The sequence below is a fragment of the Pseudopipra pipra genome, chromosome 2 (genome assembly GCF_036250125.1).
Source record: "Pseudopipra pipra isolate bDixPip1 chromosome 2, bDixPip1.hap1, whole genome shotgun sequence".
Lineage (NCBI taxonomy): Eukaryota > Metazoa > Chordata > Aves > Passeriformes > Pipridae > Pseudopipra > Pseudopipra pipra.
The window spans coordinates 109,126,753-109,142,607 of NC_087550.1; the positions used below are offsets into that span (position 1 = coordinate 109,126,753).

Genomic DNA, 15,855 nt, shown 5'->3' on the forward strand with positions numbered 1-15,855 from the left:
CAAGTTCAGGATTCTTTCAGTCAAAGTCAATATATATTATTTTATCTGACATATTACTTACTTGCTTTGTTTTTCCATACTTGCTACCCTGAGACTTTCCCATCGAGAATTAAGTAGATTCATTTGTTCTTGGATTTCATTCTCTTCATCATCTGAAAGTTTTCTCGTTGTTAGAAGTTGACTTCCAACTTGCAAAACATTACCAACACGTCCTTGATGAGCTGTTAACTCCATCATAAAACCCTGACAATAAAAAAAAGAATATACATATCTACTTTTAAGTTGAATTCTTTGGAAGAAAAGAACAGAATTCCATCATTTTGCAAGCATGATTTTTAACTTTGCTTTTATTTTTTTCAAACCTAACCCAAACCTTGTAACATGAACCAGAAATAAACACTTTCACTTTCTTCATAGAGCAAAAAGTAGCCTGGAGAAGAAGAGGCTGAAGGGCGACCTTATTGATCTCTGTAACTGCTGAAAAAAGGTTGTAATGAGGTGGGTGTAGTAACAAAAGATAGGATGAGAGGAAATGTCCTCCAGTTGCACCAGGGGAGGTTTACACTAGATATTAGGAAAAAAGGTCTCCACTGAATGTTGTCAAGCATTGGAACAGGCTGCCCAGGGAAGTGGTTGAGTCCTTGGACGTGTACATGCAGCCCTTAGGGACATGGTTTAGTGGTGGACTTGGCAGTGTTAGATTAACGGTTGGGCTTGATAATATTAAGGGTCTTTTCCAACCTAAATAATTCTGTGATCCTAGGGCACAGTCTCCAGTATGATGTTTAAATTCTCCAGATCAAAATAAAAAACAAAACAAAAAACCAAAGCCAAACAAACAAAAAACCCCAAACAAAACAATAACCAAAACAATAAAAAAAACCAAACAAAAACCCACAACAAAACCAACCAACCAAACAAACAAAACACATCAAAAAAAGAAAGGAAAAAGGAATAAAATAAACTAGACATATTTTTGGTTTGTGTTTTTGACCTTAATATGGGATAAAAGCATATAAGTGACTACTGAAAGATTAGTATAAACATTTACCTCATGTGTGTGAAACTGTTCTTTAACAACTTCTACATCATTGGATATATCTCCTTGTGCTTGTAATGCATCTTCAGCAGAGAGAAGCCACGTGAGTACTTCTTCTAAAGCAGTTTGGTAGTTTTCAAGATCCATTTCAGATCCCATCCGCGTGGTGCTAAATGTCTTTTGTTCAACAGTTTCTGAAAACTGATCAAAACCAAAATTTTAAGTGCAATGAAAATGGCATCTGGTCAGACAGTTCTACAAAGGAATAAATGGAACATCATTGTTTTCTATAAAAACTTCACCTGTTTATAAAACAAGCGAAGAAAATGATGTGGCTAATGTATGGAAGTACTTAGTAGTACAAAATCAGTTCACTGACCAAGATCAGTTAAGATGGAGCAAAATAAAAAAAAATCATACTAAATTCATTATTCTAAATCACATATTTTATGCTGGGATTCAAAATTCCTACCAAGCATTCCAAATAGTAAATAATTATACCTGTAGAGCACAGTTATACATGTCTTTCATTAAATATTCTGCTTTTTCATTTCTACTTTACTATTTCTTATTTAACTATTTTCTCTTAGAAATGAGAGATATTTATTTTCTACAGCAGCTAGTAAAATAATATACTCAAAAAAGCAGCAAGTTACATGCTGACATTGCAGAATGGAAAACATGATATTTAAAAAACCCAAATGCAACAAACCTTTACACTACATGCAATGCCGTGTTTGAGCAATCCACAGACACACATTTTGTGAAAACCATTCCAGGAGGTTGGAAAAGCTCAGAAAACTCATGTGAAATCATAACTTTTTAAAACCAAGCAGAAGTGCGTTACTGTTGATTTCTCTTTTCCACAAAGATCACCCTTATATTCATTCCTTAGAAGCCAGGTGACTGTTATAAGCACAGAATTCACATTTCTCTTCTACTGCTTCAAGTCAAGAGAAATCAACAAGTATTTATTGATTAGTATAATAGTAGAAGATGAGAACAGAATAGAAGCAAGAAATACATGTTTGCTACAGAAGATACCATCTGAGAATTTTTTCAAAAAGTTCTGAACAAGTTAAGCTACATTGTTAGAAAATTAATTTAAAAACAAACTCTTTACATAAAAATATGCTTATACTTTTATAAAAATGATACCAAGGCACTTAATGCTTTTATAGTTGTCAGAAATTGTCTCTACTGACAACCTTGTTCCAATAAAACATTCAAAGCAGCTTCCAAAGCCTTTCATTGCAGTTTAGAACTGAAAGTCAAAGTTTATCCCTAGAACCATAAGCAAGAAGCATAATGGATGCAATCTAATCATGTAAAATAAAATTTTCAATCTTCATCTTTACGACAACTTCATTCCGAATTGTATAGCTACCTAAAACACCAGTCATAAATTTGTCAGCACTTAACATGTGAAAAACGATGTTCAGTAACTGAATCCTCCTCAGAAAAGCAGGCTTCAAAATCTGATGAACTTTATAGTTTGATTTTTTTGCTTTTTTGTTAAAAGAATGTACTATCTTACAGAAATATAAACAATGAAGCACAGAAAATGGTTGCCATATATTCCCACTGCACAAATGAGTATTTGAATTGTGAGTAACTCTTGATTTTAAATTTTATAAAATGTAGTAAGAAATTACACCCAACCACATCACATTTCTGCAGCAAGATAATTTTTTGCAGTATACAGTCCACTGTGGAAAGGGATAATTTGATCCCGATTTTCACATGTAATTTTCTTTTTCTTTTTATAACAATACTGCATGGGATATACTGTAGAAAAAAATTGTCCTAACAGTTGAGTGAGACTACGGATATCATGTTTGTAGAGATCTGTGATTATCTATGTTATCATTTTTTTTGAAAGTTCTTCATCTAAAAACCATTCTTTCTCTAGATTGGACATAGAATACTGCCTCATTCTTAGGAAAAAAAAGCTGCCTAAGTATGCATACAGTTTCATTCTTGAATCAAAAGCTATTCTTAATAAAGTATTTAATGATTATGCAACACAAACTTGATTGGGTGCAGTCAAAGCAAAACATTTACTGACTAATTTACTGAATAAAAACCTGAATAAGAACACATTGTGGTGGTACATCCCTCTCTCCTCCTTGGTCTCCACTATGATCTCAGAAATGCTCCTGGGCCTTGGCCTTGAGCTTATCAGAAACATTATCTGCTTCCAGGAACGTACGTTGACTAACGAGCTTCTGTCTTTTTAAACCAACAGCCTTGGAGACTTACTTTGTTCCACTCAGGTTGTTTCCTGGAAAACAACCTGAGTGGAACATTTGTATTATTGAACTTTTAAAGAAAGGTACTGACCCTAATTGTGGCCAGGATGGAAAATTACTATGACTAAAGCCAGTTCTCTTGTGACCCTATAAGCAGCGGTCCTAAGTCCCTGGCTCTCCCAGACCACAGTGGGGTGTGGCCAACAATTTCCCTCTGAGTGGGACCTCTCAGAGCCACAGAACTCTCAAGTTTGCTATACTTGGAGGACCACAGATGAATACCAATTGAAATGACATGAAAAATTCAGATGTTTGATGAACACTGCATCCCATCTAGCTAGGAATTAGTCAGGAAGTCATCCTGCAGACTGTTTTGGAAAATGGTCAGGCATTTTTGCATGTAACACAGTTCTGGTTGTTCTTAGGGACTGATGTAGAAGGAAAAAATGCTTTGGACCCATAAGTTGTCCGCTAGACTATCTTTTTTCCTTTGCTCTTGCACATGGAAGAATTATATCTAGATGAAAAGATGGGAGTTTTAATTTCTACACACTTACACCACCTTCTGCTGGGGTGTGGGGGCTGAAAGACCCCAAGGACTCTGAAGATTTAATTTAAAGTATAAGAAGTGAAAATAAAAATCCTTTGACCTTCAGAAGCCTGGAAAAAATGAAGTGTTCCTGGCAGCTGTATGAATTAATTCACAGAATTTAAACTATGATCTTGTAGCTCCTTCAAGGTAAGCAAGTGAGGGGACATAGTGTTCCTCACCTGCTATTGCATTATGTTCCTAAAGGGAGGAGAAGGATTAGTTGTGTGTTAGTAAATTCTCTAAGAAGCTTCCTTTTAATTCATAGAGACTGTTTCTGAGTTTTAGAAATTCGTTGGGCAGTTTTAGAAAGTAGTTTTACAGTAAAGATTTAGGGTTTGTTCCAGCACTCTTATTTATGTTATATATTTCCTTCATTAAGAAACTGCTTGTCCCACTGAAAGATAAAGAATGTGGCTCTAGACATTTAGAGCTTCTAAACTCAGAGGCATAAAATTTTAAAGAAACATTTTTTGGTAAAGGCAAATTTAAGTTCAGAATATGTTTCTCATTTTGAAAACTCCCTTTGCGGGATTACAGCCTCAGAAAATAGCACACATAATTCAGTCCCTAAATATGCCTCTTATCATGTAAGAATGACACCAGTGCTTATTCTTTTGGTTCCCCCAAGCTTCTCATTACAAAATCCTATTTTATGTGTCTTTGTATTTCAAAATTATAACTGCTAAAATGTTAAATGATAAAATAATCTTTTCAATAATCAAGACTATGATTCCTCAACAGATGACTTCAGACAGAATAGTTCAGTCATTTCTGGTAATAAAACTCATAAGATAAATTGGTCAGGCTGCTTGTTATTATAATCTTAACTATTTCCTTGTTCTAAATGAGGCAAGCACTTTCTTTTTATTAAGTATTTAAAAAATGCTTCTGTGAATGAATCTTAGGTTAAGAAGACTTTTTTTTTTTTTTTTTACCTTTCATCTGAAAATCCACACAGGTTTTGCCTGAAAAAATGCAGGTTTTGCTTGCTCAGTTGAAACAAGTTAGATTTTTAGTACCTGATTTTCTCGGTGGTTACATTTGTACTGCATATGTTTCCACCTGGAGGAACTGACCTGTCCTTGCAACTGCAGTTTTGAGATGTAGCAAATTATTAGGTCATTAAAAATCAATGGAGCTTAGGCAATATACATGCTGAGAAGAAAAAAAGCCAGAGCCAGGCAGTATTGATGAAAGTACATTCATTACAAAGGAAGGAAAATGTTGGAACTATTGACAGGAAAGGGGTAAAGGAAAATGAATCTCTTCAACTACGTTATTAGGAACAGCTTGTACAAATAAAGACTGAAAGAGACAAAAAAAGAATTTATTGGCATTACAGCAAAAGTTTGCACCTTGGGATCTGGAGTGTAGCAGTTGTCTTAAGACAGATGAAAGCCAGTGAAGAAAACTGGAATAAATTGGCTTGGGAAAGAGACTAAGACTGAGAACTGCAAGGACAGGTAAAATAGTACAAAGACTTAAGGGACAGGAATCAAGGCTGCCTATAATGATCAAAAATTTTCTAAGAATTTAAAACTGTTTCATTTTGCATACATGGTAAGTCAGTGATTCACAAGAAGTTTTTCTGCTTAGCTTGCTTTCTTCAATGCACCTGTACTTGGAAAAATATCAAAGCAGGTTTTGCTTAGTAGCTGATTGATAAAAAGTGTACCAAAACATACTGCTTTTATAAAGTCTCCAGGGAAAATTTTCAGCCTATATTTATTTAAGGGTTTCAATTATATCGAGGTTTTTGCTCTGAATTTAAAATGTACTGCTGTTTCTGGCATTGCTGATGACAGGAGTCACTTACCTCTCTAAGGAAGGCACTTCTTATTCAAGCAATTAAGAATCATGGCTCCAGACAGTAATATGACTTGATGTGGATGTGTAAATCAACTGTCTATGACTGAATGAAATTACTTTCATCATACACCTACAACAAAATTATGATTTCTTCCTGTTGAAATGGCTGGTCTACCAACCATTCTTCAAACCTTCCCTTTTGTGATGCAAGACTAAGGCACACTTTAAGGGGACGCATATTTCAGGTGCTGTCATGTCATGCAGTAGACTGAGATCATTTGGGCTCTGCATAATAAATAAATAAGGGTACTCTCCACATAAAGAAAGGTGAAGTTTTCACCCCAGGATAAGTTTTCAGTATTAAACAATGACTCTTCACAGAACTCTCCAGTAGTAAATGGTAACAGGGTCCTAATGCAAGTCTATCACAGGTCAAGAAGCCTGGGGTCTTTTCCCAATAGGGTTAGCAGCAAGGTAACTCCAGGTCAGCAGATTCAGCTTATTTGAGAAATGTCCATTGTGTTTTATGCTGTCACATACACGAAAAAATGGAAAAGTTAATTTTAGCCACTGATGATCAGACTAGCGCAAAATTTCAATTGTGATCACAATTTCAGTAGCATGAGAAATACTCAAGATGGGATAGAAAATGGTCACATTTATTTAATTTTCATTTTTAAAATGCAAATTTTAAATGTAATAAGGTTTAAGTAACATCCATTTTGAGGTAGACTGCTCTGACAAAAACATTTTAAAGGTCTTTAATATCCCTTCTTACCCAAACCATTCTATGAAATTTTCTGTTCTAAACTGTATTCTAAAAATCTTCATGAGAAGAAAAACTACTAAGTCTACAAAGAGAAAAAATGAATAGAGACCGTTGAATTATGTCTTAGCCAAAAGAAAAGCAAAAGGATTACGCAAAAACATACTAAACTATTTCTTTAGCATGTTATACAGGAGATTGAGACAATAATATAGACTGTACTCCCTTTCTCTCTGATGACAGACAAATCAAGAAACAAACATCAAAGGGTATCCTGCTAAAATATGAGCAGAGATTTCAAGATTAAGATTACAGAAATGCAGGCCAAGAGTAAAAACTGAAACCTCTTCCCCAAAAATCAAGGGCTTTTTTTTTCATTTTCATATGTACTTGACTGTGAATTCTACAGCCTTATAGTTTTAAAAAAAACTATGAAAATGTCTATATATGGTTCCATCATTCCGGAAAAAAAAGTAGCCTTCTCTTTTTAGCATCCTGTTCAGTTGTTGCTATCTCTTCCTTTTCTTTTTTTTTTTTTTTTTAATTCTCTCTCTTCTGCGACTGCTGGCAGCAAAATCTTGTTATCCCATAGCACAAAAGACCCTCTAGCCTTCTCAATAAGAACTTTAACTCCAAAACTCTTTTTATGTATTCCACACAATACAATATCAAAATGCCTTCAAAAGCATCAACAGCAAAAGCATTTAACTATAATAAGATATATCTACAGTATGAATTTTTCTTTTGAGAAATAAAGACTCTGGGACAAGGGCCAATTAGTGGACATATTAATCAGTTTCTGTGAAGTTGAGGTTGAGGTCCTGAAGATTTCAGAGTATTCAACATGATGTGCTATTAGAGTTGGAAGGAATTATTAAAAAGTGATTTTGCAAAGTCATCTAAAATCCTAAATAGTGAAATTTGCTTGAATAGGCTGAATATCCCATTCATGGTTCTTATGTGATTTATCCGTATTATATTTAATCTTTTCCTAGATGTATTTTAGCTTCTATGAAAGAGGCTCTCCTTCTTCAATGGAAGCCACGACGATGAATACATTTCCAATTTAAAATTAAAAACTAACCAAAAGGCTGTTGCAGAAGAGGTTCAAGCAATTTAATGTTGTTTTTTTTTCTTTTCAAATTCTGTAGAGTGACTACCTTGCTTGTAGCTACATGCTCTGAATAATAAATCAAAAGCTGTGAATCAGTCAAAATGATAACCAGTCATCTCATAATAGGGTTTTCCTCCTCTTCTGATTACAGAGTCTCAGGTTTATAAATTGGATAATAATACAGAAAATATAAAAATATTTCCAAATGATAATAAGAGCAGGAACTACCAAGAAGTACCTCTGAACACACTGAAAATTATATAGAAAGCTTTCCTAAATGTTCACAGAGAGCAGCAACTTGATGGAAGAACAGGATAAAAATCCAGTGAGGACTTTTAAACATAAAGATACAGTTTCCGGCTCAGGAAATTGCTGAGCCACAAATCGGTGGAGGCAGAGTAAGTGAGAATACACAGATGTACTCAGATACAAGTACTAATGAGGTACAGAGACAATATACAACTGATGTGTAACTTTGTAGCTGCTAAATTCTTAACAGACACTAGTAATTTTAAAATTGTCAGTTTAAAATATACATTATAAATATACTCTTTTGTAGCCATATTCTTCCTTACCATTACTCTTTCTTTCTCGACAGCTGTTATTCATCTTTCTCTTTTCCCCTTTCCAGTTGAGATTTAGCAAAAAAAGAAATTTCTTACTTCTGGAATTGGAGACACGTTTAGGTTTACTTATTTATCCACAGTACATTCTCCTAGAACTATTTTTGCTCCTCAAATGAGTATCAGAATGTTGAAAAAGAATCTGTAAATATTTTATCAGATACTTTTGCCTGACATTGCTTATGTGGCAGAAAAGAATTGCAGGTGCTTTACAGGTGAAATTCTGCCAAGCAACATTATCCTTCCCCGTATCCTGTAGACATGTACTCATATTTTCTAAAATATAACACATGACTATAAACTATAGCTATTAAATTGCATATCCATTGCAGTAGCCATCATGCACATTCAAAGAAAAGAAAAAAAAAAGCCAGAAAAAAGGCTAAACAGTGAAAGGCAAAGTTAAAACTGGGAAAATTAGGAGGCTAAACATGAATGAATTGTTAAAATTTAGTTTAAAAGCCATCAATGCAGCAGAAAGTGACTTTGAGACTGAATTTAAAAGAGAAAGGAGAGACAGGAAAACACTAGAAGGAGCAAGACATGGTATGGCATAACAGAGAAAGTATTTACTTGATGACATAGAGAAGATACAAGATCATTATGATTAAGAATGTGAATAAAAATAAAAGAAGTCAGAGAAATAACCAAGTGAATTTTTAAGACCACAGATATTGGACAGAAACTGAATATATTCTGAAAAGGAACAGTCAATTATAGACAGACTCGAGAACATCTTTAGAAAGGTTATCATACTGAACAATGCTAATGACACAGAGAGGCTGCAGTAACATACAACACATTCTGTGCTGTGGAATTAATTTCTTATTCATTTTGCAGTGTAATTCAAGCGGGAAAACCTATGCAACCATGTAGACATTTATTGTTATCACACCTCAATACTTTTTAAAATTAACACAATGTTGTAGAACCTCTATTTTTGGATGTTACTTTCAAATTCAAATTCAACAATCAGGAATTACAAAAACAATCTTGATTACAGGAACATTGTATTTCCCCGAAAATACAAAAAGAAAAAATCCCCAAGCTCTTTTCCTTGGTCAATATAAAAACTGAAAATCAAAATTAATCACAAAACTGTTAATCTCTTTTTATATGTATAACACCTCAACAATGAAGCTCACTTGTTAAGTGTATGAAATAGGTTATGCTGAACAGAAAAATACCTCACACGAACTACAAAGCAGCAAAGGATGCACACAGGAAACATGCCACCTCTATAAATCCCATAACAGAATGTCAATTTATTTTTCATCCCATCCTCCCCTTGTCTCACTGATAGTCTCTGCATCTGAAGCTGCTGCTCTCTCTATGTGATGCCCCTGACACAATCAATGTTTGCATGATGTTTTTCTTATTTTTTATAGAAATCTTTAGAGCTTCTTATCTCTGCTCTCTCTCGCTATCTTGCTCTCCCCCCCCCCCTCCTTCTCCCTTTTCTGGTTTATATTTTTTGTTTGCTTCTGACAGACAATAATATTATTTTTAAAATTCCTTTGTTAATGCTCCAGAAGCAAAGTATCAGAACACAAAATGAAGACAAATCAATATTAGATTTGGTTTATTTGTGCAAAAAATATAGAACTGAAACTCAGATGTGTTCTCCATTGAACAAAGTACAAGAAAAAAAATATTGCAAACTAACAGACAGAAGATCTTCTCTCAAAAAGAAAGTTAGGAAAATGCTTTATATACTTCTAGAGTGAAGAAATATCAACCTTTGTATGTAAGAATTGGCAATTCAGAAGCTGACAAAAGCAATATACTGGACCAACAGTTCATAAGTCAACTGTCACTTTTTTCAAATGAAGATAAAAAGCACTTTTGGTATAAGGTGCAAATATTGCAACATTAGGTAGGATGCTAAATACCAAAGAGAGAAACAAAGCTGAAAGATTATAGGAGAAATAAAGAAGGCAGAAAAATATAAACCTGGAAGACTGTCTATATAAATATCAAACAAGAAACTTGGATATCATATTTTCTCTAAACACACATGCCAATTCTATATATATTAGTGGGAGCTATGCTTTAAAGTTAAACCAGTCTCTTGAACAATGACATACAAAATAAGATCTTTATTCTTTTCTTATTTGTGCTTGGGAAGTAAAAAAACTTTATTTCAAAATATTTTCCAAACAACTTGCAAAACACGTAGCAGAAGTAATTCCATAAGAGAGTGTTACTGTATTCTATTAATAACTTTGATTTTTAAGCAAAGTTCCATTTTGTACCCCTTTAAAATATATGTCTGTTTTTTCAAATTTGATGCCTCACTACATCATCCAGAGTTTATTTAAACTACTGTTTCTGTAATGACATCGGTATGGGGTAACTAAAATTTCCTTTTCATTTTTAAGAATTATTTATTCCATCAAAAAATATATATATTATTTCTTTATTACAGCTAAACTAAGTTCTAAAAAAAAAAAAGACCAAAAAAAAACCCCCAAAAAACCAAAACAACTTTCTGTCTAAACACCATATTGTTCCATACAGTTTTTTCTGGTTTTGAAGTTCTTACTTTACTGTTGTATTATGCTTTCAGGACTACAATTTCTGAAGAAAGTTTGAACACCTAAAAAATCGTTTGCTACCTTCCATTCTAAATGTATTGTTCTTTTAAAAGGTATTATTCCTTCCTACCTCTTCCCTTAGCTCACTGATCACCACAGGCTAACACACCTGTATTAATAATATTAGATAAATATTGACTATTAAATATTAAAATATTAACAATAATATTAGAATACTTGTAAATCTCAGAAACCTATAAAGCAAAATTCCTTAATACTTTTGTACATAGAGACAGAAGCCTTTGCTGCATGAAATGAACATGGAAAATCTATGAATACTTTCTTCAGTATACTTCTATCTGAAGTCTGCACCTGCACACCAAAACCACAAAGTGCACGTGGCAGCATCTTAGACTGTGTCACCTACACAAACATTACAATGCAGCTTCTATTGCATCAAAATCAATGTGAGAAAGAAAGAAACCAGGACTTTCATGATCAGTAGAGATAAGCAATGTGTCCTTTTCAAAGGTCACTACTTCAGGTAAACATGCAGACCTGCCTGCTGTACAAATCTGAGCTAACAAACCATTCATGGCATTTCCTACAGACTTACAACTCTAGTTTGATCCTGCAAAATATCAACTCAAATACAGGAGGAAAAAATGGTTATCCATTTTCCCACAGTGTAATCATTTGGGCAAAAGGACATTCAGAAAACAGAACCTCCCACTGACTCGAGCAATTAACTGTTCATTCACTTCTCAAAGTCCAACTTTTGCATTTTCAACATAGGACCATTTGTCGTGCACCAGAAATATTTCAGATTTTACCATGAAGAGTATTACATGCAATTGAGGGCACAAAGGTTTTCTCCACAGAAGCCTTAATGTTTTCTGATAGAGTAAAACATGAAGCTCTTTCCTCAAAGTTACAGCTACAGGTATTTCAAGGGCACAATGCATATCCTACCCCCATTTTTTAAGCTATCTTAGTTAAAAACACTCTTCAGTTTTACTTTAGCCAAATAGAATTCAACCACAGGATGGTGTAAAGTAAGACAGAAAATTTGGCTGAATTATACAAAGTAGAGCAATTAACACTCATCAGAAGTAACAAAATATGTTGCTGCTGCTACATTATTATTAAGTTTTAAAATAATGTCATCTAAAACTATGAAGCAAAATTGTATCATACTATTGAGAAGTTCACCTGATATACATAGATGGGTAAAAATCTAATAATACTGCTATTTAGAATTATGCCATAATTTTATCTCTGGACAAATGCTTTAAATTGCATTTGTGTGGTAAATTGTCCTGCTGATTTGACAGTTTTCCAAAAGATATGAGTTCAGTCTTTATTTCTTCTGTATTTCAAAGGTTTTACTGGGTGTAATGAAAGAGTGCAAAGAATTAATTGCTTGCTTTCTCAGTCTCAGACTAAATTCACTTTTCCTGTGTGCATAAACTGAAAGGCCTTTCCTAAGGGTTTGAAATAGGGATGCATAATGACTTCAAATTGTACCCTCAAGTTCTTTCCATTTCAGTTCTGAAATCAGGAAAAAATGAACACTAGTCTGTAAGGATTTTCATTAACATTGTCTCCTACATTTCATCTAGCTCTTCCTTGCATCAAATCCACTGCTGGTACAAGCAATTCTACAACTCTAGAGGTCAGGAGGGGGATTAAATCTGTTAATTAACATAATATGGATATAAAAACCTGTTTCCAGTATATGAGTATATGTCCTTATTTGCTGTATCTAGTTCCATTTTTAACATACCATACACATAAAATATATTCAAGAGACTCAGTGGCAAAAAACAACTTAAAAGAATACTTGTAAATGTTATGACTCCTTTATATCTTATTGTATTCCTTGATAATTATTTAAAAGCCATAGAAAATGGGTTTCTTTTCAAAACAAGAGAGGAAAAAGACTTGAAACTTCAAAATTCAATTATTTTTTTTAAAGATGAATGCTCTCACTCATATTAACAAGGTGTTGAATTTAGCAGTAACAGATTTATACCACAGGTTAGAACTTGTATAACAGACTTAACAAAAAAAGAAGCAGTTATATCACAGCTCAGCTATGAAATTATGAATCTCTTGCTAAGTGTGCTTTTCAAAAAAAAATATAGATGAAACTTAAAATAACACTGAAGCTAGTTAAAAGGACCTAAAAATAAACTACAGGTAAAAAATAATCAGGGTATAAATGTGTTATTCAAAGTACGTACAGTTCTGTGTTCAAAAATACATTCACCAATAATGTAATCAGGAAATGACTGGTATAACATTTCCATGTTTCTAATAGTTAAAAAGAAAAAAAAAACTGACCAAGTCCTCTCCACTTTAAAAGTAATGCAAATCAAGTTCACCTACTAAAAAGTGGTTTTGTTCTTAGATATTTCCAACCACCTATAGGTACACTTGTGATTATTATATTATTAATTTATTCAGAGTTATTAAATTCAATCTGAATATACAGCATATGAAAATATATTTTATCTAGGAATTTATACTTTGTGAATAACATATTACCCTTCCTTATCAGTCAGTAATGAACACTATTAATTCATATAGGATGTACCACATTGCATTTCTAGCGTTCCTTTGTTTAAACACAATTATATTTTAAGTAAGAAATGTTAGTTGAAAAAGTCTTACATAAAAAATAAAAGATTCTCCCATATGTGTTTTTATAAGGTCAATTAAAAGGGAAAGTTAAAAGGGGATGGAAAGGTCAGCAAGTAACTCGTTTTTACGTCAAACTAAAGACTTGTCATTGCCTATTGGAGATGGAAAAAACCCCACTCCATTAGTGATTGTGAACAGGCAAATGTACAGGGAGCAGATAAGTTTCACTTCTGAGCTCCAGGCATGATTCTGAAATTTCACTTCTGAGCTCCATGACTGATTCCTCCTACTTGCCAGCCACCAGCCATTCAAAGTTTTGCTAACAAATGCCCTAGACAAAAGGAGTATGCTCTGAATCCTCCCATTATTGAAGAGGCGTAAGACAGAAGCACTAATTATGAGGCTGATCATGAGTTGTGCTTCTGCCCAGACTGTTTAGGCAGGGACAACATGGTTATGCAAAGAAGACCTACTGATGAAAAGAGACATTCTGAAAAGAAAAATACCTGCCAGGAAAGAGAATAGGATTTGGAAATAAGATTGAAAAGATGCTGCCTAGAAGAAAGATCCTGGAAGTGAGAGGAGATCTTGTAGATCAGAGAATCATAAAATATCTCCAGTTGGAAGGGGCCTACAAGGATCGAGTCCATCTCCCTGCTCCTCACAGGACTACCTAAAACTAGATCATGACTAAGAAAGAGCAAATTCCAGACCCTCCTTGAACTCTTATAGTTTTGGTACTATGCTACTTCACTGGGGAACCTGTTTCATTCACTGACCATCCTCTCAGTGAAGAACCTTTCTTTAATGTCCAGTCTGAACTTCCCCTGAGACAGTTCCATTGCATTTCCTCATGACCTGTTGCCAGTCAACAGAGAGATATGTGGAGACAAGTAGCAGGGGATGCCTAGGGATCTTGGCCAGGGATGTCCAACACCTCAATGCAGGCAGTGACACAGCTCAAGCTGCTATAACTTTCTGCCTGGCCCACCTGGACCAGCAGCAACCTCTGCCTGGGTAAGTGGAGAGGGGAAAGTTGAGACCTCAAGGGCTTAGCTATGGAGAGAACCAAATGAGTCAGTGTGTGAATAAACAAGGGGACTAAAAGCTCTGATCTCGCTGGATTCTTAAATATCAGGATCCAGATTCACTATGGATTGTCACTAACCCATGAGACCACTAATATTTTTGACAACAAAAGCTCTTGAAAAACAAGTCTACAGTATACATTCAAATAAAAAAAAAATCCTTCAAAACTTAGTTAGAACTGCTGCTGGAGTCTATACACAAAGCAGTGACAGAAAACAACTGGCGTGCTGACAACCCTGCAGGCTTGGAGAAGAAGTCATCAATTTGCTAGACTTATTGAAAATATGAAATACACTTGAAACTGTTTGCTTCATCATTTTGCAAACTGTTCCTTGAAGACATGGCATTCAGGGGAGCTCCCTAAGAAATCCAGAAGACTTGTACTTAGCTTCATTTTTCCACTTCTTCATTTCCTTGTTTTGTCCTCTGTAGCAGTTTTTGCTATTTTATTATGGTTAGTCTAAATCTTAGGGATTTTACTTAGCTCTGTAGAAACAGTTTCTAGCTTTCTGAATGGAACAAGTTTCTATTTAAATGAGAACACCTAAGCTAACAGTTGGGATTATACTTGTTGTCCAAATTATATCCTTCATGACCTTGTGATTAAATGTGCAGATAATTCAGTATTTCTGAAGTTTCCTTACTTCTACTTTAAATTATTCCACAAATCCCCCCAATGCTGGCAATGGGATATTTTCTGTGATGAATACCTTACATTAGAAACACTACCAAGAAGTTAAACTAAATTTCTGTCTGGTTGTACTTTATGAGAGCTGTCTTCCGATGCCTCTCTAAAGAGCACTTTACCACAAGGCAATCAGGACATATTCGGATCACAGCCTCTAGGTAAAAGAAAGGTCTGGTTTAGTTCAAAGGAAAGCAATACAGCAATTCTGTGATGCTGTACCACTGAAGTGTTTGGCACAGATGAACCCTGAAGGGTCTCAGAGAGGAGGTCTTGCAACACTTTTACAGAAGTTAAATTGCCAGCAGAAGACCAAGAGCGTGGCAAATTAAGGGTCTAGAAAACCCAAAATCGAAAGAGCAAGACCGCCAGAAGGATCCTGTGTTGTGTGAATAAGTTCAGTTTAATTTTGTAATGGGTTTTTAGTGACTTTCCAAGTTAATTACTATAGTTATGTACATGAGAAAGACTGGTACAGAAACTTTGTAAAATCCATATTAAAAACCTCAGAGAACATGAGCAAAAATGCATTACAATACTTCTGTAAAACAACAGTAATGACTGGAGGATTAGGAAATTCCCACAAACTAATGACGAGGGTGAGGCCTGAGGTGAAGCTTTTAATTCTTAAGTCCCAAATCAAATCATCATGTGCCAGTGAACACTGTCCTCATTTACCACTGGTGCATCTCAATTTATTTCA

General features: G+C 34.4%; 1 protein-coding gene across 14 annotated transcripts in view; it reads right to left on the minus strand.

Moving 5' to 3' along the window:
- The window catches only part of DMD (dystrophin), a 1,059,271-nt gene that overhangs the window by 721,589 nt on the left and 321,827 nt on the right, over nucleotides 1-15,855 (minus strand). For all 14 annotated transcript variants that reach the window (XM_064646820.1, XM_064646822.1, XM_064646818.1 and 11 more), the window contains 2 exons: nucleotides 1,052-1,240; nucleotides 62-243 (listed from right to left, as the gene is read on the minus strand). In XM_064646820.1, coding sequence (XP_064502890.1) covers nucleotides 62-243; nucleotides 1,052-1,240 — 371 coding nt within the window. The remainder of the gene's footprint in view (nucleotides 1-61; nucleotides 244-1,051; nucleotides 1,241-15,855) is intronic.